Source organism: Neophocaena asiaeorientalis, unplaced genomic scaffold, assembly GCF_003031525.2.
Source record: "Neophocaena asiaeorientalis asiaeorientalis breed wild unplaced genomic scaffold, Neophocaena_asiaeorientalis_V1.1 scaffold150, whole genome shotgun sequence".
NCBI lineage: Eukaryota > Metazoa > Chordata > Mammalia > Artiodactyla > Phocoenidae > Neophocaena > Neophocaena asiaeorientalis.
Genome location: NW_020176571.1, coordinates 21,507,850 through 21,521,750, shown reverse-complemented (window position 1 = coordinate 21,521,750; position 13,901 = coordinate 21,507,850). Strand labels below are relative to the sequence as shown.

The 13,901-nt window shown below is 36.1% G+C and overlaps 1 protein-coding gene across 1 annotated transcript in view; it reads right to left on the bottom strand.

The window, feature by feature from the left end:
* Positions 1–3,790: 3,790 nt before the first annotated feature.
* The window catches only part of STK38L (serine/threonine kinase 38 like), a 75,851-nt gene continuing 65,740 nt past the window's right edge, over positions 3,791–13,901 (bottom strand). Inside the window, exons 6-14 of the mRNA XM_024733218.1 lie at positions 12,906–13,029; positions 11,223–11,377; positions 10,517–10,619; positions 10,275–10,336; positions 8,419–8,536; positions 7,862–7,985; positions 6,567–6,662; positions 4,492–4,583; positions 3,791–4,385 (exon numbers count right to left, since the gene is read on the bottom strand). Of these exons, the coding sequence (XP_024588986.1) occupies positions 4,258–4,385; positions 4,492–4,583; positions 6,567–6,662; positions 7,862–7,985; positions 8,419–8,536; positions 10,275–10,336; positions 10,517–10,619; positions 11,223–11,377; positions 12,906–13,029 (1,002 nt within the window). The 3' untranslated portion in view covers positions 3,791–4,257. The remainder of the gene's footprint in view (positions 4,386–4,491; positions 4,584–6,566; positions 6,663–7,861; positions 7,986–8,418; positions 8,537–10,274; positions 10,337–10,516; positions 10,620–11,222; positions 11,378–12,905; positions 13,030–13,901) is intronic.

Sequence of the window (13,901 nt, the reverse complement as noted above, 5' to 3'; positions counted from 1 at the left end):
GTTTTCACCGTTTTGTCTTAACAACAGCATTACTGAAATCATGTCAGTCAGGGAACAGCTGGGAGCACAACTAGGATGAACAGGATTCTGATTGGCTCCCTCTGAGCTCAGCAGAAAGAGTATCATGATCAATGATCAGTGTCTCCCATGGGACAGATGTGGTGGTACCTGGGTACCTGGGGCCCTTACATCACTCGTTTCCATACTATTTTGAAGCATTTTCAATTTAATTTTGAGGCATTTTAGATTTCACTTCTGCCTGCCAATTGGTTTTGGCCTAGTGGGTGGGGTAGCTGTATATAAACCTGTACAACTATCTTAATTGTTTAAACACAATTGAAACTTAAAATATTTATTTTGTTCTTGATGTAATCTTTAAGTATAAAAGTTGGATACATTTACAAAATAGTCTTTCTTGAGTTTTGGATAACACCTATCTCAAAACTTGAAAATATAACCAAAAAACCTCACCAGCAGAAATATTATAAACATAGTTTTTATTCTTTTCTTACCTTCAAGGAAAAAGGCCTCATGCCACCAAAACATTTCTTTGAAACTCAGTAACTGAAGACAGAACTCGATAGCCTGGTGATTATTTTTCCAGACAACTGAATAATTTATATTGCTTTAAAAAAAATAACTAAGATCTATTTTTATTATTTCAGACCTTTTTAAAATAGCAATATCTCCCTCATTTTTTTTCATAAAAATCTAAAATATCTCTAGTAGTCCTAAGTGTCTTGTACTTATATTTGTTCCAAGTGTTTGTTTCATTAAAAGTTTCCAGAAATAAGTACACTTCTATAGAGAAAATAAAATTTAAATAAAGACAAGAGGAAATAATCATGGTTGTACCAAAACGGTTATTTTGAATGTTCTCAGTCTTAGCAATTCAAAGAGAGAGTGTGTTTGGTGGGCAGGGACCTCTCTACTGATTAAAAGCTCAATTCGTCTATTTGTAGATCATTGATAGATGGATAGCTGTTTCTCCTACCAGTAGATACTGATGGGTTGATTGTCTAAAGGTTTTCTACAATAAAGCACCAAAAATAAATGTACTTAAAAATGTTTTGAGGTCTACAGATTTACACAAAGATAACAGGCGTTTAAAAAAACAGAAACAGTATGTTATTATAGAAATAAATGAAGGGCTTCCCTGGTGGCGCAGTGGTTGAGAGTCCGCCTGCCGATGCAGGGGACACGGGTTCGTGCCCCGGTCTGGGAAGATCCCACATGCCGCGGAGCGGCTGGGCCCGTGAGACATGGCCGCTGAGCCTGCGCATCCGGAGCCTGTGCTCTGCAACGGGAGAGGCCACAGCGGTGAGAGGCCCGCATAAAAAAAAAAAAAAAAAAAAAAAAAAAAGAAATAAATGAAATCCTATCTTGAGCCTTAGCAACCAAAGAAAGTTTTGAATATTCCACACTTGTTATTTTCCATTCAACTAATAGCTTATTAAATCATATATATATTCCATTCAGAAGAGGTTGACTTATAAGAAATTCCCTATTCTCAGATTGCATTATGCTTCAATAAATTTAAAGATTTAAAGCTATGTTAATAAGAAAAGCATAAAAGAAAAATAACATAACTTGCTTTAATACAAAGGTTTTTTAATAAAAAAAGTCAAAGTCTACATTAAATCAGGAAATCAGGAAATCTGAATTATACAAGCTTTCTATATACTTAGAAAAACCAAGAACACACAGTTTGTAACAAAACTCTTTAATTCAAAATAGAGTCTAATTTAAAGAAAATGTCATTATGCTCAGTTGATTAGATAGGGTTTTGTCATTTAAATTAAATGGTTCACCTGAAATATGGGAAGTATTTGATAGAGAAAATGCAATCTCAAGGGTACTTCGCACATCATCTAGCTAATTTGCATCACAAGTCAAATTCTTAGCTTCCAAAGGGCAGATACAGTCTTCAGTTGCTTCTAGATAGGCACTTAAGAAATGCTTTTGATGAGGAGGAAACCCCAAAGATTATGAATCACTCTATTAACTCCAGGGGAAAATGAGACTAAACAAAGTAAATTTTCCCTAACTGCCCTTCCACTGCCAAGAAACCATAACTATTCCCAAGTTCTTCCTATTATTAAGAATGAAGGAGATGGAAACTAAAATGCTCTATTCTTATTCAATTAAAAGGTAAACTCAGCTCCTTTGTATCAATCTCTCTCTCCGACTTGAATTAATGAATTTTTTTATACTAGAAGAGTTACCATATTAGAGCCAGAGAATGTTGCAATTTTCCCATATCTTACCCATTCACTATCACACTAGCAAAACATCCTTTTTTAAAATGGGGGGGGGTGCTTGAGAAAAATCTCATAAAACTAAACATAAGTTAAAGATTTTTTACAATTAGAGGCAGTTATAATTAGAAAAACCAGAGCTAGTCAAATTGAGATAACCCCGGGATTTTAATAGTTCTCTCTCCTAGATGAGAGATGATCCAAATAAGAAAAATGGAGATGAACTATTAGATGAACACATAACTAGTATCAAACAAATACTAGGAAAGAGTGGGGTGAGGGAAAGGGAAAGGAAGGAAAGGGAGGGAAGGGAAGGAGTGGGGAGGAAGGGAAGGGGAGAACAGGGCAGGAAAAAAACCTAGAATGACCTTATTAAAACACTGTGGAGTTCCCCAGCAAGCAGCAACATTTATAAAATCTTTTGTAGATTTGCATAATGATCCTATGCAATTCTTCCCCACTAAGAAGAACATCCGTACAAATAAATTATCATTTTAGATTCTGATCACAGATCATTTGTAATAGTGATAACTGTTGTATCTAAAAAAATGCCACCAGTTAACAGTTAAGACAAACATTAGGCCATTCTTTGATACAGTATTACTTCTCCACTACTACTGATGAAACCAAAACCTCAGAGAGTCATTTTAAAATTAAAATGTTGAGCTAGAAAAGACTATTCCATTCTTAGGGAAATACCCAAAGAATTTGCTGCTGACATCATCACGCCTATTCTCTAATCACAACCCACCGGCCTTCATTTACTTCCTTAATTCCATTTACATTAGCCACAGTGATGTAGCTAAACATGAACAATATTGCCCTTGAATGAGCTGGCCTCTATCAAAGATCTGAAGACAGCATTCCCACAGGACAGTAAAATTCTCCTCAGTTGTGAACATCCACTCTGTTCAGGATCTTTGGTACATTTGGAGTATAAGAAAATAATGGCACGATAATACAAGTACTATCAAAGGAAAAATTTTCATCAAAAGAAAGAAAAGTTAACCAGCCATGATATGTAACAGCTTTCTAGAAAACCAAAGTAAATAGCTCTTTGTTCTCTACAAGTCCATTTACATGATCAGAAGTCTGACGTTTAAAAAAATAGTTTAATAAAAATACACTAGTTCTCTACAAGCAGCCCTCATGGTCATTTCTTAAATTCAACTCACCATAATCAAATTAAAATAATGCCATGTCCTCTTGTTAAAAAAGAAGTCCTCTTGTCACAAGAAAAGCAACTTTACATTTTATATAAGACAGTACATCTCCCTATGAGTATACAGACTACGTATATAAAGGTCATCAGTATTTCTGAATGCAAAGTAAATATATTAGTGGAGTGCTTGAGTGAAGGTGTTAAAACTTCCTCCTTATTATAAACTTGTCACTCCCTACTGTGGAGTTTGTGCAATAACATGATAAATTCTATTTTTTAAATAACCAGTGTATTTCCTTTTTAAAATGTCTTAAAACCATTAGGGAATTTGTCTTCATATATATTCTATACATGTCCAAACCAATAGGGCAAGTGTTCTAATGGCTTTTATTGATTATCTAGACCCATAAGGTTTGCAGTAAAACAGCAATACTGCAGTGTTACCTACAGGTGAGCCTATGTTGCTTTAAATGACATATGTTGCTCCTGAATTGATTAGAGATGTTACAGTACAAAGCCACAGCACACACAGGCAGAATGGACCTTAATACGCATGTAGGCAGTGCAGTTAGAAAGGGATGTACATTTCTTTTATTCCAGTACCTTCATATAATAAAGTTAACAAAAATAATAAAATATTAAAAAAAAAAAAAGCCAGCTGGCACTGCCAACCAATTCCTGTAGTAGTCTTAGAAATCCTAATCCTGTAGAATTTCCTCTTGTAGTCAGAAGCACCACCATCTTCGGGAGTATTTCAGTGTACTGTTATCTACGCCAAGCAAGCCTGGTGATGCAGCTACCTGAGTTCTCTGGGTTGTGAGCGAATGTGATCTTCATTCATAATTTCCCAGCTTTCATGTAGGTGGGGATAGAGCCACGCTGAGTCAACCCTTCAAACCTTTTATACGTATAATTGAGAAAAACCCAGTCTTTGGATTTGTAGTCCGGTTCTGTGGTGTTTGGCACTAGGAAGATAGAAAAGTTAACGAAGAGCAAAGGAATTTCATTAATGAAAACGTCATCATCTTCAGAGACTTTTAATAGTGTTAATTGTGTTGTAGATTGTCCTACCTGGTTGTAAAATATCGGATTCAGGAAAGTCATCAAAATTTGATGTATCATCAATGCTTTTGATTTCTATAGGGATCGCTGCTGGCCTTTCCCTATAAAAAGGTATTGAGTAACCATGGTAAGTTTTCTTGAACTCAGTTTTCCAAAACATAATCCTGCCTGCAAATTCTGCATGCTGTTCTATAGATATTAGAATAACCAAGGAAATTTATTATGGATTTGAAAATATCTGTAGTTAAGTGGATTTCATACATGAGTATAATTTTTTTATTAAAATATTATCATTTACTTGGAATTTTTATTTCTTTGTACCAAGACTTTCTCATGCTGTCTTTTTAAAGAGGAAAAGTAAGAGTTAATGAAAGGGAAAGCAGAAAAGATTTTATTTAAAGAACTTTATCATTATATAAAGTACCCTAGATATTGTGGGGACTGGATCCTACCTAATTAATTCAGGAATAGAATTCTTCTAGTAGAGGATCCGTAAATCAAGTCATTTAGGAAAATAAGGGGCTCAAAGAGTGAAGGGACTACACATTTGTGATGAAATCTGAATCCAAACACTTCTCAGTCATATAAATGTTAAGGGAATCAGGGACATTAGGTTAAAAAAAATACTAAGTCATGGAAATGCCTTCTTATCATGCTAAAAATAGTTAAAAGAATTTATCAATTTTTATTGCTTCTATTTTTTTACAAGTACTTATTGGATCTATTAGGTGATAAAGTTTACAGAATTACGTAAGAGCATGTATATATTTTCCCCAGAATTATTCTAACCTATTTATACTTAATGTACTAACTTAATAAATTTACATTAGTTTAGTGTAAAGAAGCATAGACCCTGGTGCCCTGAGATCTAATCTCTTGTCATTACTTAGCAGGATGACCTTAGGTACTGTGACTGTTCCCTAATATAAAACCAGGAGACTGGACTGGTAGTCTCTAAGCATCCTTCCAACTGTAACAGGGGGGAATCATAGTTCTGCTCAATGAGGTGTTGTATAGACAGTATAATACAGTGTAGCAAGTAAGAGCCAGGACTCTAGAATCAAACTGCCTGGGTCTAGTTCTAGTTAGCAGTTCTAGCTAGATCATTCACTAGCTGAGGCACTGCAGGCAAATTACTTCTCTGTGACAGGTTTATTATGAGGATAAGATGAGAAATGCATCTAAAGCACTTAGAACAGTGCTGGACATACAATAAATGATCCCCCCAAATTGGCTATAATCAGGTAGAGTGCCTAGCATATCATAGAAGCTCCAGTGAAGATCTCCAGTGAAGGGACACACAGACTGTCTTGAAGGTGAAAAGGGGCTGGCTAGGCAGGGCAAGGGCAGGGGCAGGGAGGTGAAGAGCATTTTCGTCAGAATGAAGAGCAAATGACAAAACCCTGCGGTGGGAGAAGTGGGAAAGACCATACAAGATGCAGTTTGTACAGATGAAGCAAGAGCCACATCCTACGATCCTGAAAAGCAGTTAAGGATCCTTAGTTTTATTCTAAGTGCAAAGAGAAGGAAGAAAACGGCACGATCAGACCTGTTTCTAAACTGTTGCTGTCTGAGGAATAGACCAGAGCCACTGAAGGTGGTTTGGCCACAGACTGAATAAAGGCCAGTGCTCACAACGAACAACCGTAAGCAAATTCTTAAAAGTTACTTGCATTATTTAACTTTCCCCACAATGTTCAAAAGAGGGACTGTATATTCTTACAAATTAATGAAGGAGGCACAGTATGGTATATTAATTAGAGGACAAAAATGAGGGGTTATAGAGTCAAATGTAATTATATCTCTGTTGTGCGAACAGTCTCCGTCATGTAACTCTGAATATCAAAATCTAAACAGGGGCACAATATGTGCTTTTTTCCTTAAAGTGGACATTAGATAAAATGAGTCATTTAGCTATAGCCACTATAGTCTCACTCATTTAGATAATCCAGAGAACACTGATTTATCACATTATCACAGTCCTACTTCTTGTATTTAATCTAGCAGAATCAAAGAAAAATTAATCACCAAATCTAGTAGAAAAGTTTTTACTCAGACCTCCCACTCAAAGCCTATAAACATACCTGATGTGCCCCCAATCTACACCTTCAAAAAAAGGATGACTTTTTATTTCTTCTACTCCACTATTCCCAATTCTATTTTCAGAATCAATACAAAACCTGGAAAACGGAGACAGAGAAATTATCATATGCAGATTATATCTAAAGTAGTCTATTTGCATGATTTCAAACATTTCATCTTTTTTTCTGTTTACTGAAGTTAACTCTATTGTGGGAGATGTGGGAAAAAAATAGAAATCATCTAAAATTGCACTACTCAGACATAACTACTATAAACACTGAAGCCATTTCCTTCTAGTCTTTTAATATAATTTTTAAAATATTGTGTTAATAAGTAGTTACCATTTTAGGACTGTTTTTTTCACTTAGAACGTTTCTCAAAGTCATTAAATATTTTTCTATAACTTCATTTTCTAAAATTTACACATGGAAACACTACAATTTATTTAGCCAGTTCACTATTGTTGAACATTTAGAAGGTTTTCAATTTTTCATTACTAAAAACAATATCAAGATAACATACTGTACCTAAATCTTTACACACATCTCATTATCTGCATATGCGAAATTCCTAGAAGTAGCATTGCTGGGTCAAAGGTCATAGACAGTTGAAGATTTTGTATAATATGCTGCCAACTGGCTGTTCCCATGGGTTGCCCAATTTATATTCCTTCCAGCCATTTACAACAGAGCCTAAACACTTCATCTTAGTTGAGGAACAGAATGGAATCTTGTGCTTAGAAAAGGTTTCATATAGAGACTTTTGTGATATGAACTGCTACTAAGAATTTATTTTCCCTTTCTCTTTAGGGAATAGGGATAAGGTCATTGTATTTTTTTTTTTTTGCGGTACGCGGGCCTCTCACTGTTGTGGCCTCTCCCGTTGCGGACCACAGGCTCCGGACGCTCAGGTTCAGCGGCCATGGCTCACAGGCCCAGCCACTCCGTGGCATGTGGGATCTTCCCAGACCGGGGCACAAACCCGTGTCCCCTGCATCGGCAGGCAGACTCTCAACCACTGCGCCACCAGGGAAGCCCAGGTCATTGTGTTTTAACAGGAGTGACCTTTGAAATAATACAAGGCCTCTTCCCTCTTCTTAACTCTGACTTTTTTTCCTGCATAATTCCTTTTAAGAGTCTTCATTTTTAAAAAACACCTTTTCTTTACTGATGCCTTTGACTGTATAGATCAGTGATAGTCTTTTTCCTCCCACAAAGCTGAAACAGGCAATTTAGTCTTTTAGGTCCCTGTGAAGTTTTAAGATACCACAAACTCTTCTAGGGATTTAACTACTAACCTAAGAATTAAGTCCTTGGCTTTTTCAGATATAGGCACCTCTGGAGGAAATACCAGAGTTTCTTTCCAGTTCATCACTTTCCTATATGTTTCTTGAGGTGTTTCAGAGCAGAAAGGTGGATATCCTACGTATCAGAGAAAACAAGTTTCATGAGCTTTTGTGATCAAATATGCTACACCTATTATATGCGTGTCACAAAAAACAAAATAGCCCTGGGTGCTCTGCTTAACGATAAAAAAATACCACCATTCAGCCATTTATAATAAAATTGCTAATAAAGTCAATAAAATAAACGATTTAAAGCATTGCCCCTCTTTTACCTAAAAGGCCATGCAGACACAATTTTGATACACGGGAGTTCCAGTTATATGCCCCCTTCCTGACAGAAGATCCCTGGAGAGCTCACTGATATTTATCAGTGTGTATTTAACATTGGCGGATGTCAGAAATCAGTTTAAAGACTTCAGATGTTTCAGCCCATAATATCTACAATATGTTCATCAGTGGCACTCAAGGAAATTTATATGGTATGTACATAAATGAATGATAAAACATACCTATTAGCATTTCATACATAATTACTCCCAAAGACCACCAGTCACACAATTTGTTGTACCCAGTCTGCATGAACACTTCTGGAGCAATGTAATCTGGTGTCCCCACTGTGGAATATGCCTGCAAAGGAACAGCTTGTCAAATCAGTGTTCTCAATATATATTTTTTTAAAGATCCAAGTATGGCTCACTACTGGAAAAACCAATATATACAGAGGTTAATTTTTCATTTAATACTTGTTTTGCGTGTTTATCATGTATAAGGCTTGGTGATAGGCACTGAGTCAGATAATTTGTTATTTAAGACATGATTTCTGTCCCCCAAAGAGCTCAACAACGTTATTTATGTATTTAGCCCTGAATCCATTCCAAAAAGAATAAAAAGCTTGTGCCCAGTAAGCCTGGCTTCCCCACTCACTAGTAATGTGCTCTCAGGCAAGTTATTCAACCTTTCTGAGCCTCAGCTTCTGCTCACATAAAATTGGAGTAATAATACCTGCCCTAACAGAGTGGATACGAGGATGAAACAAGCAAAGGAATATGTTTGTAAATTACAGCCTACAGTAAAAACGTCAGGTATTTTCATTATAAACTCATTTCCAGGGCACTGCTTATCCATTAGAAAGCAATGCAGTTTATGATTGGCATAGAGTGGGCAGGGGATACAGGTTCTCAAAGAATTTCCTGCCCCAAATACCAAGAGTCGCCTCTGTTTCTTCACTGGGAAACACTGATGTAAGTCATGATGGTCACAAGAATAATAAAACCTACACATGAGTAATCAGTGTGAATATTCTGTAATCAGGGGGTACAGAATTCCCACCATAGCCTTAGGCAGTATTCATTTTTCCCTTTAAAAGTAGGAAATACTACAATTCTTTTCTCAATTGTAAAATCTGATCTAAAAGTGACACATTTAAAAGTAGAAGGAAGATTCTGTCATTAATGCATAGCTCAAAACATTTTTAAAAACTTATAAAAACACCAAAATGTCTTACAAGCACAAAAAGTTTACTTGGGCTAATGAGAGAGTGAGGTCATTTTATTTGCTTTGAGAGGGTATCGGACTCTTGCCTTTCAGTCTATTTACCTTCCTGAGGGACTCCTGAATGAGTTTCTCTTCATCACTTGGTTGAATTTAACGAATATTTACAGAGTGTCGATATGTACCAGGCCGTTGTACAAGAAGTTAGGAAATTAAAGTCAAAAGGCACATTCCTAACCTTGACAATGTTCATGGACCTAGTTAAGAGGATAAAGGGAAAGAGGAAAAGGGGCAAATGATTCTAATACTTGCTGAGTAATGGAGGAGGAATCGTGTGGGGTTAAAAATAGACAGTGTCTTCCACATTAAAGCAGTCACTAAGTTTATCTGCAGTAAAGTCTGCTTTCCAATTTTATTTCATCTATGTTATTGGAACACTGTTAACATGCCAAACTTTCTCTTTACTTTCTCTATGAAGTTCTTAGAAGCACACAATAACCTTACTTATGCTGATTGACATTTGTTGCATCAGGACAGGTAGGGAAAATGGAAACATGAAAATCATACGGCATTTACTACAATTTACACTCATCTCGGTGAGTTTTATAGAGAATGCCAGTACTCGTAAACAGACAGATTAACTAATTACAGATATGCTTGGTAAAATATTCTGAAGTGAAATCATAAAGTAAAAATCAGCATTTTCCTTTACAGGCAGGGAAATGTTACAGAGAAACTAAGAAAACTCTATGATCCCGGAACAAGCTCTATCATTGCTATGAAGTAAGAACTAATCATTGTGAAGCTCCAAATTACCAAGCAAATACCAAGTGAGATTTTAGGACCAGGGCACAAACTTCTGCCTTCAACTCACCAGTTGTCTCCTGTTCTTCTTCCATGTTTCTGCTTTCCTCTTTGAGTTCATGTTCTGGAATGCTAATTTCAACAAGACAGAATTGTAATTACGAGGGAAAAACTCTTACCAGAAAACAAATTCACACATATCCATTGAAAATACATTGGTTTAAGGGGTGAGGAGAAGGAGAGAAGCTTCAGTTCTCAACAGTCCTGCATTAAACCAGCTGTACTACTTTAACCCCCCAAAATCAAACTTACAGAAGTCACTTGGTGGGTTGTGTGTAAGATTTCTGTAGAATTCAGTCCTATGAGCCTTCTTTAATCCCGTGCACAAACCAAAATCAGATAATTTTACGTGACCCTAAGGAAAAAAAGAAGAAAGACAAAACCTAGTAAAATCAGTAGGTTTTATTAACTTAGAGACAAAAGCCTCATTAAAAACTCTTCTAAATGGGCTTCCCTGGTGGCGCAGTGGTTGAGAGTCCACCTGCCGATGCAGGGGGCACGGGTTCGTGCCCCAGTCCGGGAAGATCCCACATGCCACGGAGGGGCTGGGCCCGTGAGCCATGGTCGCTGAGCCTGCGCGTCCGGAGCCTGTGCTCCGCAACAGGAGAGGCCACAACAGTGAGAGGCCCGCGTACCGCAAAAAAACCACCAAAAAACCCCACAAACTCTTCTAAATGCAATCATAAAACTTCTTAGCTTAGAATTCATACAGGTGAAACGTAAAATTATCAATATTTGACGATGATTATTTTAAGGAGTGGAAAATGGAAGATGATAAAAAGACAGCCAGTTTTCCCTTGATGTCATTTCACTTCACAGCTCTCTCCTACCATATCAGTCTATGAAATAATATAGGTTAGCAATAATATAAATTGCAGTTGCCCATTTCCAATCACAAAATCACCTCTATTACTTCATAAAATAATCAGCAACCTAATAATTCACTTTATTCACATGCCTTGGCATCCAATAAGAGGTTGTCTGGTTTAATGTCCCGATGGATGAAACCCAACTGGTGGATCGCATCTATTGCCAGAACAGTCTCTGAAATGTAGAACTGTGTTTCCTCTTCCGTCAAAGTATCTTTCTTCATTAGCAATGTCATCATGTCACCTAATTAAATGAGAATAAGTACCATGTGTTAGAAATGCCTCAAAAAGGGGAATGCCTTATAAAAGATTTCTTTGTAATATACAACATATGCCTAATTTTTGCACTTTATGATCTACCCAGTGTACCTCCTACCATCTCTAGGGCCTAATAAAAAAAGTGTCACTGCATAAGGAAAAGTTTCATGACATTTAATGGTTTTAAGGTAGAAAGTATGTGACATCAAATCAGAGCAGAGGTGATAAAGAAGTAATATCTACCACTCAACATCCAGAATAAGTGGCTGAGGAAAATATGTCAAAATGTGAGAATGAATCAGTGTAAGCACACCTGGAAGTGGGATATATTCTTTCAAATTCAGGTTTCAAAAACACTCAGTACTCTCTGGGCCAACAAAAATAGGTCATCATCCCACCAAAAGGGTCACTTCTAGACATTTTTTTGTTTTCAAGAAATCTTGCTCTTTTACAAGGGGCAAAGAATAAACACTGGTGAATTTACAACTCAGAATTGACAATTGTTGATATTTTTTCATGATGCTTCAAGTCTTAAAAAAAAAAAAAATACCATGCAGGCTCTTTGTCCTCCATTCCCATTCTAGTCCCCTTTCCCTTTTTGCTGAGTAGCCATTATCATGGATTTGGTTTGGTGTGCATTCTTCCAGATTATTTTTGAAGTATGTTTTCATATACATATATATTAATCTATGAATTTACCGTCTTTTGTATGTTTTTAAAAATTACATAAGTAATATCAACTGTACATAATTCCACAGCTTGCCTTATTATTCTACTTTGTTTCTGAGATCCTACTGTTGAAATAGAGCTCCTGACTTTTCACTACTGTAAAACATTTCATCACACAATTATGCCACATTTTATTTATCGATTCTTCTACTGATGGACATTAACCTTGTGTCTAGTTTTTCACTATTATGACACTCCTGCAATGAGCATCCTTTTCAGGCCTCTTGCGCACGTGCATTTTCAACTTTACTGGTATCTCTGAACTGCTCTCTGTAAGGGTCAGAGATTCCTTCGCACAGGTGAGAGGCCCATTTCCCACAGCCCCATCAGACTTTCAGTGTTTTTACTAATCAGATGAGTGTGAAATGGAATCTCATTCTTGTTTTAATTTGCATTTCCCTGAATATGGGTGAAGTTGAACATTTTCCTATCTATTTGTGGACTAACCAGAGTTTTCTTGTGAACACTGCCTACCATTTGCCCACTGGGTTGTTTGTCTTCTTCTTTAGTGACTTGTTCTTAACTCCAGACTTGTAAAGATCTAAATAATTATATACAGTAAACACAGAATGATAATATTTTAAATGTGCCAACTTTATCATTTCTTCAAAATAATCTGATTTGTGGTCCAAATTAGCATTATTGTGGGAGGAACTATTAGAAAATCATGACTGACGGTGTAAAACCTCAGAGCTAGGGATAAAAAAGTAAATCTAATAAAAAAATTGTAATTACATATAACAATGTGCTTGTGTCAGTCTGTCATTGCTATTGTTTGCTTTTACCTCCAGGGAGAAATTCCATGATTAGATAAAGGTTCCTCTTATCTTGAAAACTGTAAAACATCTTCACCACCCAGGCACCATCTGCTTCTACTAAAATATCTCTTTCTGCTCGGATATGGGCCACCTGGAAGAATGTATTTTGAAAAAATAATTGTAACACATTACATATTTTCCAAGCTTACTTCTTAACAATTATCATATTCTCAGTAAATTTGGAGAAGCTCAGGAAATAGTTTATTTTAGCTGATATCTTTAGGCCTGAAAACGTGGGATCACAAGGGGAAGCTGAGGCCTTTGAAGTAGAAAAATGATTAGTCTAAAATTTTTCTAACCAGAATCTCCACCTAGCCAAGGATCTTGGCTTTGTCATGTAAATTTAGGGTCTGACTTAAAAGTTAAAAGTAGTAAGCAATGCCCTATAGATGGGTATGACAAAGTCTGGGTCCTTAGCAAACTATTTTTAACTCTTACTAGTCCAAAAAAGGGACTGACTTGGTCTTTAACCATTAGGTTGTTTTTTTAAGAAGGAGAAACATTTATAATAATTTTATATCATTTTGTTATAATGGACTTTTATAATATTTATAAACATCTACAGCAAATTATTATATAACTTTTTGGGATTTTGCTACTTTTGTCAGACACATAATTACTAGAGCTACTATTATATGAACAATAGACTGAAAAATTTTATAAACTGAGTGATTTGTGGGGTTGGTATAATCAACTTTCAGATGCTTTTCCACTGATATAGTTATACATTCTTTCTTCAAAGATTAATTAACGATAGGAATTGATCTTATGCGTTTGCTATTTTCATTGTGCATCATTATGAACTCTGACCTAAAGCACACAAGAACACAGATTTTGTAAACCTTTTCATGACAACAAAACATGATCTGCTTAAATTATCTGGGATTATTGTATTATGATCTGATACAGTAAGTGCTCTGAGATCAAAATCAAAGCACAAGAATAAACGTTAAAAACGTGGGC